Here is a 23,826-nt window from a genome sequence, read left to right on the forward strand (position 1 = left end):
GAAGGCTAGCCCAAAACACGGCCGCCTGAGCCAAAGGGCAAGATGGCGCTGTCCTCTCAATTCCATGTAGAGAAGCCAACCAGAAGCAACGGGGTGGAAACTGTCCTCCACTGCACCAGAGGGCAAAGTATGGGGGTCGTGTGGCACCCGACAACGTATGGGGGTCGTGTGTACTCCCGACATCTTGCGGTTGCTGCCTGCCCCTCAGCATCTGCCACCTGAGGCAACTGCACTCAGCTCTGTTTTGCAAAGGAGGAGGAGAGGATGGGTCAGGGTATTCAATTTCATGCCTTCAAATTGGAGGCCAGTTGCTGCATAACTAAGGTGTGTGTGTGTGTGTGTGTGTGTGAGAGAGAGAGAGAGAGAGAGAGAGAGAGAGAGGGAGAGGGAGAGAGATTTAGACTTCCACCCCTTCCAAAGAGTCCAGAATCGGCTCTAGAGGCCAGTCTTTCATTTCCCTTCAACATTGCCTGAAGCTTACAACTTCATGTGGAATCCCTGAATTTCCAAACTCATCAAATTCAAGGAATTTTCTCCCTGCACAGATAAATTATAAAAAGCTTGGCAGGCAAAAGAGGTTGCCGTTTTCAGTAGCACAGGTGCGGGGGAAAGGAAATAATCTACCAAGCCTTTCTTTGACAAAACTGATTTCAAGAGGGGGGGGGGGGCGTTCTTTAAATAGTCCTTTTTGGTAGTGGGGGCGATGATGGAGGGAAGTGCCTTTTATCCAGGCTCACTTCCTTCCCACACCCGTGGACTTATTCCAAAATGAGTTCTAAGGAGCCGGCAGGCAGGCAGGTGTGCAGGCCCAAAGCTCCTTTGCTCAAAAGAGTCCAAATTGTTTCTTCTCATTCTGCTGCTTCCACCTGGGCATCTGGTAGAACTCGTCCTTGGTCTTCCCAAAGATGTCATAAAAATCTGCGTCAGACAGGTAGTACTGCGAAGAGAGTGAGAGGAAAGGGTAACAAGTGAGGAGAAGCCTGAGAGGTAACTGGTTTGTTCCGTTCTTGTTTCTATGATGGATTTTTTTTTTTAATCTTGTATTTTTATGTTGTGAACCGCACTGAGATCTACAGAGGAAGGGTGGTATACAACTTGAATGAATGAATGAATGAATGAATGAATGAATGAAATCATCATCATCAGTGTGGGTTTTTTTCTGGGGGTATGCAGGGTACTCCTTAATAATAATAATAATAATAATAATAATAATAATAATAATACACAGCACCTAGTGGATAAAGAAAGCAGAGACACATATCGGGTCCTCCTAATATACTGTAAAGGTAAAGGGACCCCTGACCATTAGGTCCTGTACTTGCCTCCAATATACATTTGAGGCCAGAAACTACTAACATTAGGGTCAATCTGCATTCCAACCAATTTTTAACCTCTCTCTTGAGATCAAGCGGGTGGCAGGAAATTTCAGCCAGAAGCACACCAAGGATTGTGGCACATTCGCCATCCTAAACAACAGCTCAGGGGCCTTTAAAAGAGGATTAGGTATGTGGCCATGGAGGATAGAGCTATGCGTGGCTACCACTCACAAGCACCATGTGCTCCCTCCGTGCTCAGAGGCAGCACATCTCTGGAAACCAATTATTGGGAAGCAACAGCAAGGGAGGGCTAATATGGTGCTCGTGCCCTATTTGTGGGGTCCCCAGCAGCACCTGAGTGGCTGCTTAGGAAACAGGACACTGGACTCAAAAGGCCGTTGTCTTGGTCCAGCATGGCATCTTCTGGTGCCCTAATGTCCCTCGCATGCAAGATCAGGGGACCTTCGGTTTCCAAACTGACTCATAGGCGCAAGACTGTGTTCCTTAGGCCTGGCGCTCCCGAGCAGACCTTGTTCCTTTTAATAAAACGTTAGCCTCGCTTATTCTGTGTGACTTATTCCCGACACCCTCTCCTGACTGCACTCAAATGTGTCATTTAAGTGCCTCATTGTGTTGTTCATGCAAGCTGCCCTTTTCGCATAGCTGCTTCCCGTGCCAGCGATGTTAGCCACAGCGGTTGGGTGAAAACGGTGTGAGAAACGACCAGGGAGCGAGCCGCTGAATTGGCAAATGCCATGGCAATGATAAACAATATTTGTGTGTGTGTGTGTGTGTGTGTTTTCACCTACCTCTTTCTTGGTGGGGTCCACTCCCTCTGGAAGGTCATCCACCGTCTTGTTGATCAAAGCATCTCTGTGATATGCCCCAGTCCCATTGGTCTCCACGGAGGTGGGGTTGTTGTTGCAGCTGCCGCCGTCGCTGCCGCCGTTGCTGGAGGGCGGTTGGTGTACTGGCGGCCTTCTTTCAGTCTCTGAAACGGCTGAATTGGTGGCAGGCTTACTGCTGGTGTTCCTGTTGTTCAAGTTGGCGTTTTTAAAGTCCTGCAAAAAATATAGGAAAAGCCCGTGAACAGGAGGACACTCTGCACATTTCTCATGGGGCAAGCACACCTTGCTAAGGAGCATTGGCCAGTCAGAAGTTCCTTGCCACATTCAGCGGCCCTCAGGTTTCAGCAAGACGTGATAGCCGGCCCTTGGTAGGCAGTGAAGTTCAGGCTTCTGGCTTCCTGCTTTTGCACCTAGGAAGTGGCCTTGTATGGAGCCACACCTAGCTCAGTGTTGTCTACACTGGCTGGCAGCAGCTCTCCAGGGTTTCAGACCAGGAGTCTCTCCCAGCCTCTACCTGGAGGTGATGGTTGAACCTAGGACCTTTTGCTTCCTGAGTGCCACTGGGCACTTACATGAAGGCCCCCTTTGCTTTCACAAGTTCAGGCTGTCAAGGAATAGTGGGCAACCTCTGGCCCATGGGCCAAATCAGCCCAGCAGGGGGATCGGTTTGGCCAATGAGGTCATTTCCTCAAAACCACACCCACCTGTCCCATCTGGCCAATGAACAACTGGGAACCTTTAAAGTGTGCCTCTGATGGTTCCTTGGCAAATGAGTATTGCTATTAACACTGATCAAGCAGTAGAGCGTTAGGGCCGCACACTGATTTTTCTCAACTTTCAAATTCCAAAAACGAGGTGTGCTAAGAAGTTGTAACATGGCTTGGGAATTCAATATATATTTTGGTTAAAATAGCACACTTTAGTTTTGCTCGGTAAGTAAAATGTGCATAAAAATTGCATAGAAATCATTAAAAGTGCCGAGTACTTGCAGGTATATTATATATTTAGTAGCAGCAACAGCAGCAGCAGCACCAGTAGTATTTAGCGTTACCTGACATTTTCAGAAGGTAAAATTAAAATTATTTGGTTTTCCAAAGGCAGTTTATGGTCTTCTTCATGAAATGTAGACTCACCAAGCTAAATGTGGTCCAGTCTCAAAATATAATAGCAAATTTGAATTCCTTACACCCAAAGGACCCTTCACAGAAGAAATTTGCAAAAATTTAAGTTTCACCCCCTAAAATGGCATGTGGCTTCTGGGAGAGCCTGAACGGTGGAGTTGTTGATGGGGAACCCCCTAGCACAGCCTAACCCTGACGGAATCAGGTTGGCTCAAAGCGCTGGCCAGCTAATTGGTGCTCACAGCAACCCAGCTGGGATCTGGACTTGATGGAAGCCAGCCATGCAAAGGACCTTCCTATGCAGTCGCATCTCGAGCTGTGCCCACAAAGGAAGAGGTTTACTTTCGGTCACCTGACAGTGTTGTGACATCAGGTAATTGACAAGTGGCCGGCACTGCCCACTGATTGACAATGTTTCCGGCCCCTGCTGTAAAGAGACGGATGCAACCTCTGCACAAGGAAGCTGCAGCTTCCACCCTGGGCTTACTCACCACGGTGATCTCCGAAATCCTGGCTACGTTTCCCAAGCTGCTCTTAATATCCTCGTAGGAGGACTTGCCATCCTGAGAGGAAAGGAAAGAAAAATCGCTGCTATGAGATCTGCGAGGAAGCCTTAGTTACCCAAAGAGCAAGGTGATTGCAACTTTGACACGAGATCTTCTTTTTCGAATCAGCACTTAAGCAGTGGTGCCTGGTGCTCATTGGGGACTCAGCACAGATATTTTTTGCTTGCGGTTACTTACACTCCACTTGTACGGGTCCCAAGCGGTGAACCAGCCCGTGAAGTTGACGGGTTCGTGACCTTGTTTCACCACAATAATCGGTGTCCCCAAGTCTCTTCCCGCTGGGTGGGTCTTCAGGTACTCTTTGGCCGAGGGCATGGACTCCTTCTTCTCATAGTCGTTGGAAGTTTTGCCAACCCAAAGGAAAATCTATAGGCGGAAAACAGGAGGTGGAGAAGAAAGAGGAAGAGTCATTTTTTTTCCTAGAAAAAGGCTGGGGAAACTCTGCCCCAATCTGGGTTGCTTCCCCCTAACCAGGCCCATTTGCCACACACCTGACGTCGTATGTGATACCAGGTAGAGAATTAGCTGCAGGGAAATGATATATAATGAATTGAAAAAAATGTTTAGAAGTAACTTTCCAGAGTCCTTTCTGTTGGGAATAATTCAGAGGGAAATTCCCAGGTTTCAAAAAAGATTATTTATGTATGCCACTACTGCGTCCCATGTTTTGTTAGCTCCAAAATGGAAAATGAGCAAGGTCCCATCTAAAGAAGAATGGCAACTTAAGCTGATGGAATACGTGCAGCTTGCAGATTTAATTTACAGAATAAGAGAGCAAGAAGAATGTATGTTTAAAGAAGACTGGAAAATGTTTACTGAATATATGGGTGAAGATTGTGTTTATTTAAAAACGCTGGTAGCGTTAAGATAAATTCAACAGTGTAAATGAGTTTTTGATGGATGGAACAATGGATTACTGAATGGTTTAGTTCATGTAAAGTATGCAGGGATGCATGGTATGCAAAATGAACTATGGAAAGAGGAGAAAGGAAGTCATTGGTTTAAGGTTGTTTAAATGAATATTTTGAAATGTAAACTAGGAATTTTTATATAAAAAGGAGAATTAGCTGCAGGACCAAGTTCCTCATGGAACAACCGACACCTGCAGAAAGCAGGCTTGAAGTCACCACCAGCAGCTGATGGCTGGAGACTTCAAGCCTGCTGAATAACGGCGCTTCCAATCACCCCACAGGGCTCATTGCAAGCCCTGTGAGATACCTTGAAGTTCCTGCAATCATAGTGTGACGTCATTGTGGCACCAAGTGATGGACAAGTGGGTGCAAGGGGGATAGGGAAGATAAGGATCTGGCCCCGCCAGCCAGATGAGGTTCCCCATCCCTGTTCTAGACAATTAATATTATTCAATGAGCGGTGGGTATTTATTATTTGAGAAGAACACCCTGTTCATCCTGGAGAGAGGCTTTGCATCCGCGCCCAAGGCATGCACGCAAAGCTGCGGCATTGGCAGCAGCACGCTTGGAAAACTCCTCTGCAGAAGCATTAGCTCATCTCCACTGACCTCCTCCCAGGTGTCCAGCAGCATGACGTCATCTTCGTCCAAGTCATCCTGGCAAAAATCCACAATCTCTGTCATGATGAACCGGCCCGTCTGATTGGAGCACTCGAACAAGCGGGGCTGGTACTGGGCAAACTGCTCTTGGAACCTGGGCGATGCAACATTGGGGAGGGGGAGACTCTGCGTGAGACGAAGCTGCGTCCCTTTCTAACATCCTATGCTGATTCTAACCACTAGAGGTCAGGCTCCTAACTCCTAAGTGGGAAAGAAAGTGAGCAGTCGACCTCTTGACCGCTATCAATCAGGATGCCAATCTCCTAACGGTGGACATAGATTTGTATGTTTTAAGGTTACTGTTGTTCAGCAATCCAAAGATGCGTTTGTCCCATGAGGGTTTTTTTAAAAAATAAAATAAAATAAAATAAAAACGAGTTTCTGTTTTTCAGGCGAAGTGAACGTGTCATAGAAATATAATATGAAACAGGAAAGCAAGGCTGAATTAAAAGAACAAATGGAGGGGTGATGAGGGGCAGTGGCAAGGTGGAACTTAGCTTTCCATAAGAGGTGACAAAGTGGAGGGGGGTGGTGGTGTCCCCGCCACCAAATTATCTATGTCCTTGACACATCAACTTAGATATTGGAACGAGAGCTTTCAAATGACTTCCTTTCATTTCCTTCTGCAAAGCCATCAGGGCTTGGTGGGAAAAGTAGTCGTATCTCGGAAGTCGAACGCCTTGTGAATCGAATGTTTTGGCTCCCGAATGCCGCAAACCTGGAAGTGAGTGTTCCGGTTTGCGAACGTTCTTTGGAACCCAAACGACTGATGCGAGTTCTGAGGCTTCCGATTGGCTGCAGGAGCTTCCTGCAGCCTATCAGAAGCTGCAGCTTGGTTTCCTAACATTTTGGAAATCGAACGGACTTCCGGAATGGATTCCATTTGACTTCCGAGGTACAATTGTATATTACTCTGGATACCCAGCATTATGAGCTGTGAAAAACACACACACACTCCTACTGCATTGGTATTTTTACCCCCTGCCCTGCTACAGGCAAGCTGTGTTAACCTCAAGTCTGTGGGTGTGCATTTGCAGATATAGAAACCTGCCTTATGCTGTGTCTGACCCTTCACCCATTTTGCTTGGCATTGTCTACACCAAGGATCAGCAACCTTTTCCAGCCATTGACCAGTCCACTGTCCCTCAGACCTTGGGGGGAGCCGGACTATATTTTTTTTTTGGGGGGGATGAACGAATTCCTATGCCCCACAAATAACCCAGAGATGCATTTTAAATAAAAGCACACATTCTACTCATGTAAAAACACCAGGCAGGCCCCACAAATAACCCAGAGATGCATTTTAAATAAAAGCACACATTCTACTCATGTAAAAACACGCTGATTCCTGGACCATCCGCAGGCTGGATTGAGAAGGCGATTGGGCCGCATCTGGCCCCCAGGCCTTAGGTGGCCTATCCCTGGCCTACACTGACTTGCAGAGGCTTTCCAGGGTTTCAGGCAGCGAGTCTCTCCCACCCCTACCTGGAGATGCCGGGGATTGAACCTGGGACCTCCTGCATGCAAGACTGATGCTCTACCGCTGAGCTCCAGTCCTTCCCCTGATGCTCTTTTCAGTTTTATTCGCACCCATTCTCTGAAGTGACTAGGGAACGAGGCATCTCTTACCTCTTATCGCTGGCGTAGGGGGCTTTGCCTCCAAGCGCGACCCAGAACTCCGCTGGTTCCTGGCCCTCTAGCACGGTCTGCTTGTCCCTCTTGGAGATAATGTCGGCCACGTTCTTGGCCATCTCCCTCTCGTCCCCACTGCACCCCTGGAGAGGCAGCACAAAACCAGAGCAAATGAGGAGTTGGGTACAAAACGCCAGGGGGAGGGTGGGACACTTGTGGAACTGGGACTCAGGGTCTGTGGCCCTGCTCCACACAACTGGGGGTTCTGCACTCAGTCAGTGTCAGGGACCGTCCTGAGGAAGTCTGCACTGAGGAGGAATGGTGGGAGCCACCCCCTCCCCCTGATCCTGAATCTTCCCAGGAGGACAGTGTAGATTTGGAACAGTGGTTTGCAGAGGGGCATAGTTTAGAAGGCAGAAGCTGGGAAATACTGGATGGGGAACAGCTAGCAGAAGAAGAAACACTGGGAGAGAGAGGGTTAACGGATTCACAGTCGTTGGACAGCATTCCTCCATCGCTCTCCCCAAGGTCGAGAAGAGCTCAGAAAGTCTCAGAACAGAAAGCACAGAGGGTACAAGCTCAGATTACGAGACGTAGGAGTGACGTAGATTAATAGGGACAGAGGGGGGAGCGAGCCTTAATTGGGAGCACTGCCATTTCTAGGGAGACGTGTTCTTTTGTCTCTCACTGTGATTATTAAAGAAGCTAACTGGTAAGATGTTCCTTTCGTTTGATCTTCTTATTTACTGCCATGGGGGAGGAAGCCGATTTCTTGAAGCCTGACAGTCAGGGTGCCTCTGTATACTGGGAAATGTAGGACTGAGCAATTAAAGTGGATTAAAGGACTCTATCACTCTAGTTCTCAAAAGGTGGGGCAGGAGAGAATGGCGGGAAGGTTCAAGGATGATAATAGAAACATTTAAACATTTCAGTATAGTATCAACATATTTTTTAATTTGCAGAATATGTAGCTGTAATCCTTAACCCATGATCATAATATAAAGTACTTATGTTCCATTTTACAAATCAAGCACTGCTAGAAATTGTTTCTTTTTGTTTTCCAACTTATTTCTTATTGATAATTTTTTTTGGCATGGCAAGAGCAAATTCTTATTCTGAAAGTGTGGCCCAGAAAAAAAAAAGTTTGAGAACCAGTGCCCTACCACAAGAAATCTACTTTGAAAAAAGAAGCTGATCCTTTTGCGGTTAGGAAAGTAATGGGAAAATGCATCAGAAAAGGGTGGGATGAATGAATGACTAACAAGAGGCATAAGCATCCTGCGAGTGCCCATTGTCTGAATAATCTCCCTGCAAACAAATCGGAATGAATTCCAAGGAAGACCAGATACAACCTAGTCTTCACATAAGCACTGTTGAAGGAAGGCTCAGTAAACAGGTCATCTAGAGCAGCATTCTTCAACCTTGGGCCCCCAGACTTTGTTGGACTACAACTCCCATCATCCCTGGACACTGGCCAAGCTTGCTGGGGATGGTGGGAGTTTTAGGGGATGGAGAAACGAGATTGGAATACGCTGGGGCATATGCCCTAAAATTCACCTACCTTTCCACACCACAGGTAGCACATTTGGTTGGTCCTGAGAAGGAAGACATCGTTGGAGTTGAGCGAGGAGGCTCGTGCTGGGACTTCGACGGTCTTGGTGTTGAATTCATCTGTCCCCCTCACTTGGAAGAGCCGGACAGCGGGCTCCGGCTCGCTCTTCTGGGCACGACTTGTGCCTCCCTGAAAGAAACAAAGCAATCTGTGAAGCAGGAGGGTAGGAAAGACATCCGTTTTGTTTGCATCTCAGTGCAAACCCTTCTAAATTTGCACTTCCTGAACCAATGCGTGAAAATTCACGTCTCCCATTTCTGATATTGCAGTCTTCCAGCCAAGAGAGGTATACAAGAAAGTGTGTACATCAGGGGAAAGTACATACAAAAAATACAGATACCAGCAAAAATAGATGTAGAAAAATGGATTGTATTGGGAAAAGTTCCTTGCAGCAATGTGCACACTGGGCAAGATTTCGCACGTTAAGAGGAATTAACATGAACATTGGTTGAAATTTTCACGATGCATTGTAAAAAGAGTATTGTAATCTGATGTAGAAATGGGGGGAAACAGAAGACTGGAAAAATGAGATATGGAAATGGACAGATCTGCCCAATTCCTTGTTGAGCCACTGCTTAGGGAAGCTTTTAATGTTTAATATATTATTGCATTTAATATTCTGTTGGAAGCCGCCCAGAGTGGTTGGGGAAACCCGGCCAGATGGGTGGGGTATGTATAAATGAATGAATGAATGAATAAATAAATAAATAAATAAAATAATAATAATTATTTCTGCAATGATCTGGAAGAGGAACACGTAACAAATTGATACATTATCCCCCGCTGCTGTTCCACAGTCTGTTGAATCACATTCAGCAAGGTCCTTCTCTATGTTAATTAAATGTTTGTTTAATGTTAATTAAATGTTAATTAAACATTTATGTTAATTAAATGTTTGTATCTGAAGAAGTGTGCATGCACACGAAAGCTCATACCAAGAACAAACTTAGTTGGTCTCTAATGTGCTACTGGAAATAAATTTTTAAAATGTTTGTTTGTTTCAGTCGCCTCATCCGCTACTTTCAGGGTAATGCCTCTCACAAAGTGATATACAGATAGATAAAGAAACAGACTATGAAGCACTGAGTGGATCCAGACAAACAGACACATGGAAATATTGAATTGGATCGCCTAAAGTGTGTTAAAGACAAGCAACTTCAAAAAGATTATGGCCTCCCGGAAAGGGCCAAGCAAATGAGAAAGGAGAGAGTTCTACAACTGTGGAGCCACCCCCAGGAAGGCCCTGTTGGAAGGGGGGGAATAGTACTATAACTACATTCATTTTAAAGATGTGGAGTTTTGCTCTCCTTAGAGAGAGGAAGGAGGGAATGGAGGGAGGTGGACCAATTCCCAAGAGAAAGAAGAGACTCTGGGGTCCCTTGGTGGGTGTGGGCTTTGGACCGGGAGAGCCTACCTCATAGATGATCAGTTTCCCCTTGAAGATGGAGAGGAAGTGCCTCGGCTCCTTCCCCATCGTCACTCGAACCTGCACCGGCTCATCCCCGTATTTTTTGTCCAGCTCCACAGCATTGAAGGCGCAGGCAGTAATTTCATCCGCTGAGGCATGGCGGCCCTGAAGAGGAACAAGGGGGACACCCTCAGATATGCAGTGTTGCTCAGACCCATGGAGGAGTCACCATGAATGGCTGGCAAAACCGGCGAATGTGGCATTAGCAAAAAAAAAAAAAAAAGGTGGAAGGAGGGAGGGCTGTTTCGTGAGCTTTGTAAAGCTTGGAGAATATAACTTAGAGGCAACTAGATGACCACCTTTAGGGTGGTGGCCTGCTTAGGCATGGCCCCCAACGAAGGAATGTGTCACCCGCCCCTCTAAAAAAAGAAGAGAGGTAATCAATTTGCACAGTGAAATTTATGTAAATAGGTCCAAATGTAGAAACAATTACTATAATAAAATGGGGGGGGGGCACATCTCACCTTAGTGAGGAAGTCTGTCCCCATTTAAGTTCTTGACAGAATTCTCCAAAAACCCTTAACTCTCACCCCAGAGGGAATAAAACTGCCCAGCACTGCAAACGGACTTGCTCAGCAGAGTGTGGGGTGTCTAATAGTTGGTTTAGCTTGGGCTAGACTGGGTCCTTGAGGCAGGAAGAAGAGCTGGATGATATAAGGCCGTTTTTGTACCATAGGGTGCATCCGGATAATTTGGGTGGGTCTTAAGAAAGCATTTGCTGCAAAGTTGTGCATGGCGCTGTGGGTTAAACCACAGAGCCTAGGGCTTGCCGATCAGAAAGTTGGCGGTTCAAATCCCTGCGACAGGGTGAGCTCCCGTTGCTCAGTCCCAGCTTCTAACCACCTAGCAGTTCGAAAGCACATCAAAGTCCAAGTAGATAAATAGGTACCGCTCCAGCGGGAAGGTAAACGGCGTTTCCGTGAGCTACTCTGGTTCACCAGAAGTGGCTTAGTCATGCTGGCCACATGACCCGGAAGCTGTACGCCGGCTCCCTCGGCCAGTAACGCGAGATGAGCGCCGCAACCCCAGAGTCGTCCGCGACTGGACCTAATGGTCAGGGGTCCCTTTACCTTTACCTTTACCTGTGGCATACAGTTAGAACAATTTCACAGTTCACCCCTTGGTTTAACTGTGTTAAAGAAAATTGATTCTGGCTTTTATTAACTTTGTTTTATGTACACTCAACTGAATAATTTTGCAAGTGCTAGTGCAAAGATTAGTACAAGTGCAACAGGACTCTCTCCCCTCGCCTGTGCCCACTGCAACACCCCCAAGTCTGCTCTGGAGGGTTGAGGGACTCCCAGAACAGATTTAGGGGTGGGGGTGGGGGAGAGCATTCTGTTATGCAAGGGGAAATATTCGGACTAACGGAACAATTTGCTTAGTGCTATGTTAAATGCTACTCATTGTTGTGAGCACAATTGAAAATGTTGGTACTGACCTGTAAAGTCCTAAATGGATTCAGCCCAGTATACCTGAAGGAGCGTCTCCACCCCCATCGTTCAGCCCGGACACTGAGGTCCAGCACTGAGGGCCTTCTGGTGGTTCCATCCCTGCAAGAAGTGAAGTTACAGGGAACCAGGCAGAGGGCCTTCTCGGTGGTGGCGCCCTCCCTGTGGAATACCCTCCCATCAGATGTCAAGGAAATAAACATCTATCAGACTTTTGGAAGACATCTGAAGGCAGCCCTGTTTAGGGAAGTTTTAAATGTTTGATATTTTGTCACAACATTATGATTATGATTATTATTCTGTTGGGAGCTACCCAGAGTGGCTGGGGAAACCCAGTCAGATGGGCGGGGTAATAATAATAATAATAATAATAATAATAATAATAATAATAATAATTTGATTGGACCTGACAGTTTAACAGAATGAAAAATTGAGCAATTCCTGCTCTCTCTGGGCAGCTTGGTAGCCTTAACGGTATGCTGCAGTATGGAGCCAAAACAGCCTCTAGCACTCTGCACTCTCCAGTTTAAGCTGTAGGTCGATTCTGAAAGTCACTAAGAAAACAGGAGGCTTAAGATTTAAAAACACCAGCGTTCCACAGGGTCCGATTCACCTTCTCAGAGGATACTGCCAAATAATGAAACCACACCTCTTGATCTCAGCCATTACTTACAAGCCACATGTAGATGATGTAATGAGGCCTGCCTAATTTTGTGTAGGTGTACAAGATGAGGTAACAATCCCCGCCATAGAACTGCCCGTAGGTCCTGGGAGCAACCGGAGCCATTTCTAGATCCTCAATCCTCCACACCTATGGAGAGAAGCACAGAATTAGGAATTCAGGGTTGTGGGAATGAGGTGCGCACAGTTTAGAAAGCGCTGGGCCGGCTAATTTAAAGCAACATTCGTTCTCTGAAATGTGCCTATTTGTTTCTTGTTTAAAGCACCCGGACCCTGCTCTTCGGCTTGATAACATCCCACAGCAGCATACAATTCGGTAGAAATTACACAGGCTCTGCCCCTGGGGCTTACAATCGGGAAAAATAAATGGCACAAAAGGAAAAAAGGGTGGGGAGGGAAGAGGAAAACAAGCGAACTCAGGCATCAAAGTCTCAGTGTTGTGAGGTTCTGCTTATAGTTCACAAAGTAGGCCTAGGTGGGTCTGAGAATGCAGCTGGACTTTACAAAGTGGGCCATTGGCTTTCTGAGGCCTAACTGGAATATCATAGACTCATAGAACTATAGAGCTGGAAAACACAATGAGGGTCATCCAGTCCAACCCCTTGCAATGTACGAATCTTTTGCCCAGTGTGGGACTTGAACCTACGACCCTGAGATCACGAGCCTCATGCTCTACCAACTAAGCTATCCCAGCCATAGGCCAGCTTCATCATGGGGGCCCAGCTGATACCTCGCCCTCGCCCCCAGCAGATGGCCACACTTCTCCTTGTCCCAGAGCACATAGAACTGACGACCTCTTGTCCCAGCTGGTGAAAACAGCAGTGCGTAGAAATGGCTGGCCCTTTCTGCCTATTGCTTTGTCTCATGCCCAAGGAAAATTGTTACTATCTGGTCAAATAGGTGCAGGATTTTATCTCTGTGTTGGGCACCATTACATTTGTGGTGGTTTTTCTTTTTTTTAATGGAACCACCTAAAAACTTTCTTTGTTTTCGTTGGAAGAACTGGATGAAATTTGCAGGCATGCTAGTCATCCATCCAGGCATCTGCTGCGGTAACGGACCCATTGACCGTTACCTGCTTCCTAACTATTGCAACTTGCTTGCATGTTCTGTTGCCCTGGCACTGGCCCAGACGACAGTAGGAGGAGACCGCTAGGAGCAGATGCTGGGTGACCTTGGGCCAGTCACCATCTCTTCACCTATCCTACCTCACAGGGTTGTTGTGAGGATGGAATGGGGAAGATGGGAACCATGGACACCACCTTGAGATGCTTGGAAGATAAACGTGGTATATAAATTTAATGAATGAATAAAAAATATGAGATAAATGGCAGCTGGTGATAAATGGCAATGATGTCTTGCCCAATATCCCCCAAAATCTGGAGCTGGCATCAAGGTAGGGCGGGGAAGAACTCACCTCTACATTTCCAGAGGCATCATCTGCCATCCGTTGTTCAGCAGCCAACTCCGGTCTCGCGTGCAACTGAGTGACGTCAAATTTGACTTGATCCACTTTGGCTGCATATAGAACACAGAGAGATGTCATCTCACCTGACTGAACTGCATTCTCTGCAAGCAATATAAGTCATAAGGAGCGGGACATGCCTATTTATAGGATGTGTGTAGCCTCTCTCGCACACAGCAGAGGAGCTCTCCCTTTCAAAAAATTCTAGCTTCCTTAGCGAAGCAAAAAATAAGGCTGGAAACAGGAGGTGGGTGACTCCCAAAATCAGATTTTCCACGTTTAAGTTCAGCTCCCCACATTTCCACATTGGTGTGTGTGTGTGTGTATATCAGAATTTTAGTGAAAATTTCTTCCTACTAGCACAATTTTGTATGCAATTTTGTCAAATTTTGCCAATTTCCCCTAACTTGTACAGTTTTTCATGTTATATGTTATAAATAAACCTACATAATATATACATTTATATGCCTGACCTTGGTGGTATAGGCATTTTTGTATGCATTACTTAGCTGGTCAACCACATTGCGAGATTCAGAGAAATGTGAATCTGGAGGGACAGCTGCGTTTTGGTTCACGCAAAGTTTTGAAAAGTGCAAAATATGTAAGTTTGCCTTTAAATGAGAAAAGAATTGAATTCAACCCCCCATCCAAAATAATAATAATAATAATAATAATAATAATAATAATAATACTGGTTTCTCTGCTCCTTTCTCTTTATGTTTAGCATATTTATACAGTCATATCTTGGGTTGCGAACATGATCCGTGCAGGAGGCGTGTTCGCAGCCTAAAGTGCCATGTCGGCACACGCACGTGACGTCATTTTGTGCTTCTCCGCATGTACGAGTGCCGAAACCCGGAAGTAACCCGTTCCGGTACTTCTGGGTTCGGCACGGCCCACAACCTGAAAATGCGCCATCCGCAGAGAGGTATGACTGTACCAAATGTTTGTAATGGGAGGAAACCATCCATTTGGGCCAATGGGGATCTGCCTCTACCAAAACAAATACTAGCTTTTCTCTTTCAATCAGTCTCCTTTATTGGCATAGAAAGAATGTGTCCAAATACTAGCTTCAGAAGAGGGCTATTTGCTCAGGATTGCAGCAGGGGAAGAAAGGGTTAAGGTCCACCTTCATCCATGTTCTGATCCCATGAATTCATATAATCATGGAGTTGATTCTTGTAACTTCAGGCTTATACAAGAGGATAGAGCCTTTATTGGCATCATAGAATCATAGAATTGTAGATCATCTAGTCCAGGGCTGGTCAACCTGCTCCCTACCACCCACTAGTGGGCATGTCAGGATTCTAGGTGGGCGGTAGGGGGTTCTACAGCACAAGGTGAATCCTCCTTCCACCGAGCACTGGTGGGCGGTAAGGAAACTTGACCATCAAGAAAGATGCATTAGTGGGCGGTAGGTATAAAAAGGTTGACTACCCCTGATCTCAGGGATAAGCGGGTGGCACTGTGCGTTAAACCACTGAGCCTAGGGCTTGCCGATCAGAAGGTCGGTGGTTCCAATCCCCGCAACGGAACCTAGCAGTTCGAAAGCACATCAAAGTGCAAGTAGATAAATAGGTACCGCTCCAGCGGGAGGGTAAATTGCATTTCCACGTGCTGCTCTGGTTCGCCAGAAGCGGCTTAGTCATGCTGGCCACATGACCTGGAAGCTGTACACCGGCTCCCTCAGCCAATAAAGCGAGATGAGCGCCGCAACCCCAGAGTCGTTCGCGACTGGACCTAACGGTCAGGGGTCACTTTACCCTTTACCTTGACCCCTGATCTAGTCCAGGCTTCCTCAACCTCGGCCCTCCAGATGTTTTGAGACTACAATTCCCATCATCCCTGACCACTGGTCGAGATTGAGGAAGCCTGATCTAGTCCAGCCCCCTTCAGTGCCGGAATATGTTGCTGTCCCATATCGGGCTCAAACCTGCAACCTTGGCCTTTTCAGCTCCATGCTCTAAGCAACTGAGCGACCCATGCCTAATTATCAGCACCCCCCCCCCACCCCACCCCAAAAAGGCTGGTGCAATTAGCATTAAAAAAAACCTGCTCATTAAGTGCAAAAATGCATTTAACATCATGTCAACCTTTGCCCGAAGGAAAGAGATTTGGGTGATTCTGTCTCACCAATTTTGCCAACGCTGAAGGTCCTGCCAAGTCCCTGGGCCTCGTCTTTTTCCGACCACTTCTGGAAGAGTTGCTTAAACATCGCCGACTCCGCTCCGTCGTTCATGACTTCTACGTTCGTGGTGGGAGGATACCCTTTGGCTTGGATGAAACCCTAGAAGGACCCCGAGAATGTGTCAGCAATTCTGGCAAATCACCAAAGGGAAATAATTCTGCAAATCTGTAACTTAGTCTCCCGCAGAGTGAAGAAATTGTCGAGAAAACATTCATATCCTACAGTGCTGTTACTGCAAAGCAGATACATACGTTTGGTACTGGGTGAAGAATTTGTATTATTAGTAGAATATTAGTATTCTGTGTTGTTGTTGTTGTTGTTTTAAAAATAGTGCTTCTAGTCCTCAAGGCTGCTAAGGGCATGGGCATTCCCCAAAGGAGGGAAGGGGCAATGGAGGCTGGAACAAGGATTTGGGGTGGAGCTTTCAGGTCCTATAGAACTTTTCACCCTTTGCCCAGACTTGCAAAAACAAGACGAGGTAAGGAATTATAATTCAGCATATGTACATTGACTTTTAATTTGCCAAACGTGCCAGGTTCCAAACTTAACTGTGTTTTTCTCTTTAGGGCATGACAATAATTATAATGACCATTGATAATACTTTCCTAATTATATTTACATTCCTTGCAAGAACCCTCCAAGGTGGGTTTAGGTATTGGCCTCCTGAGCAGAGACCTGAACCCAGCTCTCCCTGATTCAGATTTGGCACTCTGTCCATGCCAATACACTTCCATTAGCTGTTCCTGCCTGCTTTGTGTCCGAATGTCCCCGTCATGATCCGACTGGGTTCCCCACCCGCTCCCTTTTTTAAGCAGAATAAAAAACCCACTTTTTTGCACCCCTATTTGAGCTCCCAACTCACCACTGCTCGGCTGAATGCTGCCTTCTTCTCTTCTTTACTGGAGTCTTTTCCACGCCAGACGTAAATTTTAAAACCTCCCTGGTCCAAAATGTGACAGTCCTGTTAAAATAAAGGGGGGGGGGGACAAGAACCTTCACTGGATTTGAATCTGGAACTTTGAGCTCCTGTAGACCAGGGCACGAAGAAGAAGAAGAAGAAGAAGAAGAAGAAGAAGAAGAAGAAGAAGAAGAAGAAGAAGAAGAAGAAGAAGAAGAAGAAGAAGAGTTTGGATTTGATATCCGGCTTTATCACTACCCGAAGGAGTCTCAAAGCAGCTCACATTCTCCTTTCCCTTCCTCCCCCACAACAAACACTCTGTGAGGTGAGTGGGGCTGAAAGACTTCAGAGAATTGTGACTAGCCCAAGGTCACCCAGCAGCTGCATGTGGAGGAGCGGAGACGCGAACCCGGTTCACCAGATTACGAGTCCACCGCTCTTAACCACTACACCACACTGGCTCGCTGCTAAACTGACAGATACTCTTACAGGGGGACCAAAAGAGAGAGGATGTCACATCAACCCCCCCCCCCACCCCCCATTCTGCACAGACTATTTGGTACTTTACCTCATGCTGCAAGAGGTCTTGAGTCAGGGGCCGGGTAGCTATTTCTTGAACTACCAAATCCTTCCCGTTTTCATAGACGCTGCAGGAGGAAATGGACAGTAGGAATTCTTAAGGCCTTCTCCAAGGTTTGAGGCTGAGGGATGGGTGACAGTCCTTGCCCTCAACCCTAAGGAACCTAAACGCCACCCATTCCTTGGGGAGCTATACAGTTATCTTCAGGCTAATGCAGGCCCCCAACACTCCCCATCTGGCCCCTGTGACTCTCTACAGGCCTGCCCCACCCCACCCCCGCCTTGCACCCCTTTGAACAGTTTTTGTCTGGCTGGAACGCCATCCCTGAAACTCTCACCCTCAGACCTAAGAGCGAAACAACACTTTACATTAATCACACAGCTCGCCCCAGGTGCAAAACTTTCCCTTCCCCATCTGCCATCTTTTCTCCAAGCTTGGCTCTGATGTCAGAAATCAGGCAAGGGCTGCAAGGAGGCCCCCTATCCTGGGGCGTGGGCTTTCAGTGATGCCAGATGAAGCCAGCCCTTGATTCCTTCTATTGGACTTGCCATGTCCAATTCGACTTCCTACTCCCACTCCCGTATCTCCTCACCACAAGGGAGAAACCGGCACGGTCCCACTCATTGGCCAGTGAAAGAGCGGCGGCTTCAACATCTGCTTTCCTCTTCCCTCCCCGCACCTTTTTCCTTTCGTGTTGTGCCCTGTTAGATTGCAAGCTTTATATTTGAACACAGCACGTACAAATCTAAGGCACCTTTATCTAAGGCGGCTAACATGACCGTAATCTTCAGCTGGTGTTTGCGGTGATACAAAGGAGGCCCTTGAGACGTCATCACTTTTCCCATCACAGAATTGGGGGGGGGGGTTCAAATTCAACGGGAGTTGCTTTTTTAAATTTCTTGGGCCTAAAGAAAACAGGCCAGTTTTGGGCATCTGCCTTTTTTTGGAGAGAGAGAGAGGGAGGGAGGGAGAAATAACTCCCCAAGGCTTACTGGTAAAGACGGACGTTGGCTTTCTGAAGTTCATCAGCTTTCTCGTCAGGCAATGCTTCCCGCAGCTCCCCGTGCCTCTCCCCCAGCACCGCTTTCATGATCTGCATGAGGTCTGGGCAGTCCTTCTCATTGTCGATGATGCCAATCTGAGCACGGCCCCCCCTCTCGCCGTCCCGGATACTTCGCGCCAAGACCATGGCCTAGAAGACGGGGAGAATTACGGAGGCATCAGTATGCATAACACCAAGTCAATACCATTGGTCAATCTAACATTGTATTGTCTCCTCCAGCCTCCCCTAGAAGTTGGAGTCCGGACTACAAATCCCATCAGCCCCAGATATCACAGAATGATGGGAATTGTAGTCCAAAGCCTGGTGGGAATTGTAGTCCAACACCCAACACCCCCTGGAATGCAGGAATCTTTTCGTCCAATGTGGGTCTCGAACCCATGGCCCTGAGATTAAGAGTCTCATGCTCTACCAACGGAGCTATGCATTGCCATTTCCCGAAAACTGCACCAGAATTGATGCCACTCTGATTTCCAGCACTCACCCTTGATTTCTCTGCAACGTTGCACAAGGGACCGTTCCACTGAATCAAGACTTTGCCGAGGTCCAACAGGAAGACGTCTCCTTTGTTGAAACTGTTCCAGGAGAGATCTACCTGTCAGGAGGAAAAAGAAAAGGGATTTTTTTTAAAAAAAAAAAAAACAAGAAGCCACAGGAAAGAATGCAGGGTGTTGGAATTAGGGATTAGGGATGCCGGAAGGCATCCGTTTCCTGTATCTGTCGCAGGCAGTGACCTTTACGTTCTGCTGCAATTCGACTTCCGAAAAAGCATTTGTCTCATTGTATTCTATGGGAAATTTCTACGCAACTACTTTCTTTGCACCAAAACGAATGGTGTGGGATGATGTAAAGATATAACTGGAGGATAAATTAGGCTGTAGAAGAAGAAGAAGAAGAGTTTGGATTTGATATCCCGCTTTTCACTACCCGAAGGAGTCTCAAAGCGGCTAACATTCTCCTTTCCCTTCCTCCCCCACAACAAACACTCTGTGAGGTGAGTGGGGCTGAGAGACTTCAGAGAAGTGTGACTAGCCCAAGGTCACCCAGCAGCTGCATGTGGAGGAGTGGAGACGCGAACCCGGTTCCCCAGATAACAAGTCTACCACTGTAGTGTAGAAGATAGATGATTAAGATAGAAGATGATAAGGATTAAGATAAGATATAAGATTAATTATTTAGCTAATGGTATAGTATAGATCAGGGGTGTCCAACCAGTAGATCGTGATCTACCAGTAGATCCCCGGCTGATCCAGGTAGATCGCGGGATCCTTATCGTGTACAAAAAGTTACAGGGGGAAAGCTAATAAACTCTGTGCAATCCAATGACAATGGGTAGATCACTGCCAGGTTTTTTATACTGGGAGTAGATCACAGTCTCTTCGGAGCTGGACATGCCTGGTATAGATTAATAGGTATAAGATATTAATGATTTTTGTTATTAGAGATTAGATTAGAAGTGTTGAGAATTTAGGAGGTTACGAAAAGGAGGAGGAGGAGGCAGGAGGAAGTCCCACTATAATGTGAAGAAGTAACATTAGTTTTAAGAAATATCTATGTTGTTATGTTTTGTTTTTATTTGTTGAATGTGTAGTTGTGTTATTTGTATGTGTAAAGAAATGTTTTAAATAAATATTATTTTAAAAAAAGAATTCTGCACCTTTCATTTTAATGAGAAGGAAACACAATGCTGATTCCGCCCCCCGCCCCCAATCACGTATAACTTGCAAAGTGAAAACAACAACAACAACAACCAATCCAATCACATTCACTGGACTGATTTCTGTTTTGGAAGTGGATGAATAAGTGAGCATTGGCAATTTCCGCCACCATCCAAATGACAACCAACCCCAGGCTCTCGCCCAGTTCCTTACCTCTGTAGCTGAGACGTGTTTCCTCCCCTTGACGTGAAGGAGGCGTTTGATATTGTACATGTTGGTCTCCACATGCTTGAACCCTGAAGCAACTCCTCCCTTCTTATAGCTGTTGGGGATAAGGAGGTTTTAATAATGGGGGGGGGAATGGGGGCATGTGTGCCCATGGGGTGGGGAGCAAGTGGGCAGTTGCCCCCTGGAAGAACCACGATATCCAGTTCCCCAGTTTCCTGAGTAAGCTTCTAGCTGGCGCTTGTAAAAACTGAGGTGAAAGGTAAAGTATAAAGGTAAAGGTAAAGGACCCCTGACAGTTAAGTCTAGTCGTGAACGACTCTGGGGTTGCAGTGCTCATCTCGCTTTGCTGGCCGAGGGAGCAGGTGTTTGTCCGCAGACATTTTTCTGGGTCATGTGGCCAGCATGACTAAGCCGCTTCTGGCGAACCAGAGCAGCGCACGGAAACGTCGTTTACCTTCCCGCCAGAACGGTACCTATTTATCTACTTGCATCTGACCTGCTTTCGAACTGCTAGGTGGGCAGGAGAAGGTAAAGTATATAGGCACTATTATTCATCTTTTCTGCAGGTGTGAAACTAACCTGCCCCCCATTTCACTCTTTTACTTTGACCCTCGCCCCCAGGAAAAATTCCTGCAGGTGCCCAGGGGTGAAAGCCTTAAGAGAGCAGTATCTCCTACATTAGACACGGGGAACCTGTGGCGCTCCCAGATGTGGCTAAACTACAACTCCCAGCCAACTACAACAATGGCCAGGGTGGGGCTGGAGAGTTGTAGTTCAGCAACATCTGGAGGGCCAAAGGTTCCCCAAACCTGCTGTGGGTGAAAAGCAGGCTGAAGCTGTGGACAGGAAGAAGTGAGCCTCGGTTCTACACTGTGTGCCGTTGTTAGAATCTTGCCTTTTAAAAATAAAATAAAAGTTACTAGTCCTTATTGTTGCTCGTATTACTTTTGAATGTGGGAATAGTGCAAGAGTTCTAAAAAGGAGGCAGCCTGTTGCCTGATTCTATCCGTTTTTCCCACAGAAGCCCCATTGAAATGGAGTGGGCTTTCTTTCTAGCCACCAAGCCTTTCCCCAGCACTCACATGATGCCGTTCTTGAAATAACTTTTAAAGGCTGCCGACTCGTGTCCCTGCACTTCTCGGTGCTGGATGGGGTTCCCGCCGAGCAGGTCATCCATCTGAGTCACGTAGAAAGCAGCCGCGCCTTGTTCGTCCTGGGAGGAATCGTGCCCAATCCAGTAGTGCAGGTCCGTGGCGAATCCGGAACGTGTCTTTGTGTTCTGCGATGGAAGGGGGGCATCAATGGAATTAAAAAGGGCATGTGTCCGTTTCAGTTCTCCCAGTTTCTCATTTTCCCAGTTTTAAATTCAGTTTTCCACATTTCTACAGGAATCTGCAGTTTATTTTTTAAAAACACACCCACCCAAATCTTCATGAAAATTCTTGAGCATTTTGGTGCAAATTCCTCCCCAATAAACATAGTTTGGTCTGCTGTTTTGTCTGGCACATGCATTTTTTTCAAGCGCATCTCTGTTATTTTCCTGGATATTTTCATCTTTACACATACTTCCCCTTAAGATATGCATTTTTGTAAGCGCTGGCTGGAGAACAGCACCACAAAATTCACGTCGCTGCAGATTTTGAAGGATGCCTTCGATTCTCACGTTGCTTTGGGAGGTGAGAATGTGATAGATTCATTTCCAAAGGCAATTCCCCCCCACCACCACACCCCTAGCTGACACAGGGCCAGAAACAAGTAGAAAGCAAATCTCATTTACCAATAAAATATCGAGATGGATATGAGAGGCGTTTTGAGACGATCTGTGATGGCCTGGGAATCAGACTCTGATGCTGAACCTGAGGGATCCCAGCCTGCACAGGATTCCCCGCCTCCAGAACCAGCTGAGCCGGGGCCAGGGCTTGAGCCTGAAGGATCCCCACCTGTGCTGGATCCCCAGGTGCAGGCATCAGCAGAGTCTGCTCTGGCTCCTGATGGGAGGGAGGACCCATTGCCTGCAGGTGCTCCACTCCCAGCCTCTTCAGAGGAAGCTGAGGCAGCCCCTGGGTCCAGTAACCCACCAGCCTCTCCTGAGCTGCAGAGGCTCAGGACAGAGAGGCGAAGGGAGTTAAGTGCCTACAGGAGGAGTGCTCGCCTCCAGGCCCGGAGGAGAGGCAAATCTCCGGAGGATCGGGGCCGCCCTAAGCATAGGGCCAGATAAAAGCCAGCCAGACCCAGCCCAAGTTGCGTGAGCAACTTTGTTGCAAGCGTGTGCTCAACCTGCAACCTTGTGCCTGAACCTGCCTTGGACTTTGACCTGCTCCCTGCCTTGCTCCCCGCCGGACTGACCTCCTTTGGACCCCTTGACCCAGGACTGGACTTGGACCTCGCATCACGGACACACCCCTGGGGCCAGCACACGATCAGAGGCCAGAGTTCCTTGTCAAGTGGGATTGAGTGTTAAACCCACTTTGGGAACTGTAGCTCTGTGAGGGATGGAGGGGTCCCCTAACAACCCTCAGCACCCTTAGCAAACTACAACTCCCAGAACTCTTCAGGGGGGGCGTTATGACTGTTTAAAGCGGTATCATGCTGCTTTAAACGTAAGGTGTGAACGCGGCCACAATGAAACACACGTCATTTGTCAAGGGAAACCCCCTCCTCAGCCTGTGTATTAAAGGTGACCCTTCCCCAAAATGGGCAAAACCCCCTCAGCAGCACCCTTAAGACGGTCTTGAGAGATAGCGCACTGCCAGGAAGGGGGGGGGGAGAGGCGGAAACGCAATACATGCTCCAACATGCGCAGCAACCAATTTTCTGGCACCTTCTCGCTCTCTCCGACAAAGTAAACATTTGCCAAACACCTCCTCGGAGAGGTTACCATAGCGATTGGTATGGCAAGAGAACAAATCCATGTCGAGGGCAAGAGGGAGAAGGGGGGCACGGACAGTTTGGCCGTGAACACAGAGAAATGGAGGGGAGCCTTGTTTTCTGAGCATGGTGGGATCTGGGGAACTATGCAAACATGGCGAAGGTTTCCAGGGGGCAGGCCTTTCGCTTGGGAGGGACAGAATCTCAGTTTTCTATGTGTTTTTATTGATTTTTATTATGATTTTTATTTATTTTTATTGCCCCTCCCTGCCCCTCTCTTGGCTACGCCCATGAAACTGTCCCAACAGCAGGCTAGCTAGGCCAAAGAGCATAGAATCATAGAATTGTAGGGCTGGAAGGGAACCCGAGGATCATCTAGTCCAACCCTCTGCAATGCAGGAATATGCAGCTGTCCCATGCGGGGATACGTACATACATTCTTTAATTCGACCATCAGTCAGGAAAAAAAATACATTTGTACAGAATTTTAAAAAACCTCTGAAGGAACTTTGAGGGGGGAAAAGGAAAACATAACCCTCAATGGAATGGAGCTAAACAGATAGCCCCATATCGATGCAATCAATTAAAATCTTGCGACGCTTAGAAGCTAGAAAAA

General features: G+C 47.1%; 1 protein-coding gene across 1 annotated transcript in view; it reads right to left on the reverse strand.

Annotated features, from left to right (window-relative positions):
* Nucleotides 1-762: 762 nt before the first annotated feature.
* Nucleotides 763-23,826, reverse strand: part of VILL (villin like) — a 47,060-nt gene continuing 23,996 nt past the window's right edge. The window contains exons 4-20 of the mRNA XM_033165552.1: nucleotides 21,425-21,621; nucleotides 20,328-20,436; nucleotides 18,941-19,051; nucleotides 18,389-18,588; nucleotides 17,385-17,463; nucleotides 16,781-16,879; nucleotides 15,864-16,017; nucleotides 13,683-13,783; nucleotides 12,258-12,395; nucleotides 10,080-10,238; nucleotides 8,615-8,794; nucleotides 7,051-7,196; nucleotides 5,371-5,515; nucleotides 4,029-4,217; nucleotides 3,777-3,848; nucleotides 2,126-2,377; nucleotides 763-937 (exon numbers count right to left, since the gene is read on the reverse strand). Coding sequence (XP_033021443.1) covers nucleotides 824-937; nucleotides 2,126-2,377; nucleotides 3,777-3,848; nucleotides 4,029-4,217; nucleotides 5,371-5,515; nucleotides 7,051-7,196; nucleotides 8,615-8,794; nucleotides 10,080-10,238; nucleotides 12,258-12,395; nucleotides 13,683-13,783; nucleotides 15,864-16,017; nucleotides 16,781-16,879; nucleotides 17,385-17,463; nucleotides 18,389-18,588; nucleotides 18,941-19,051; nucleotides 20,328-20,436; nucleotides 21,425-21,621 — 2,445 coding nt within the window. The 3' untranslated portion in view covers nucleotides 763-823. The remainder of the gene's footprint in view (nucleotides 938-2,125; nucleotides 2,378-3,776; nucleotides 3,849-4,028; nucleotides 4,218-5,370; nucleotides 5,516-7,050; nucleotides 7,197-8,614; nucleotides 8,795-10,079; nucleotides 10,239-12,257; nucleotides 12,396-13,682; nucleotides 13,784-15,863; nucleotides 16,018-16,780; nucleotides 16,880-17,384; nucleotides 17,464-18,388; nucleotides 18,589-18,940; nucleotides 19,052-20,327; nucleotides 20,437-21,424; nucleotides 21,622-23,826) is intronic.

The sequence above is a fragment of the Lacerta agilis genome, chromosome 12, assembly GCF_009819535.1.
Source record: "Lacerta agilis isolate rLacAgi1 chromosome 12, rLacAgi1.pri, whole genome shotgun sequence".
Taxonomy (NCBI): Eukaryota; Metazoa; Chordata; class Lepidosauria; order Squamata; family Lacertidae; genus Lacerta; species Lacerta agilis.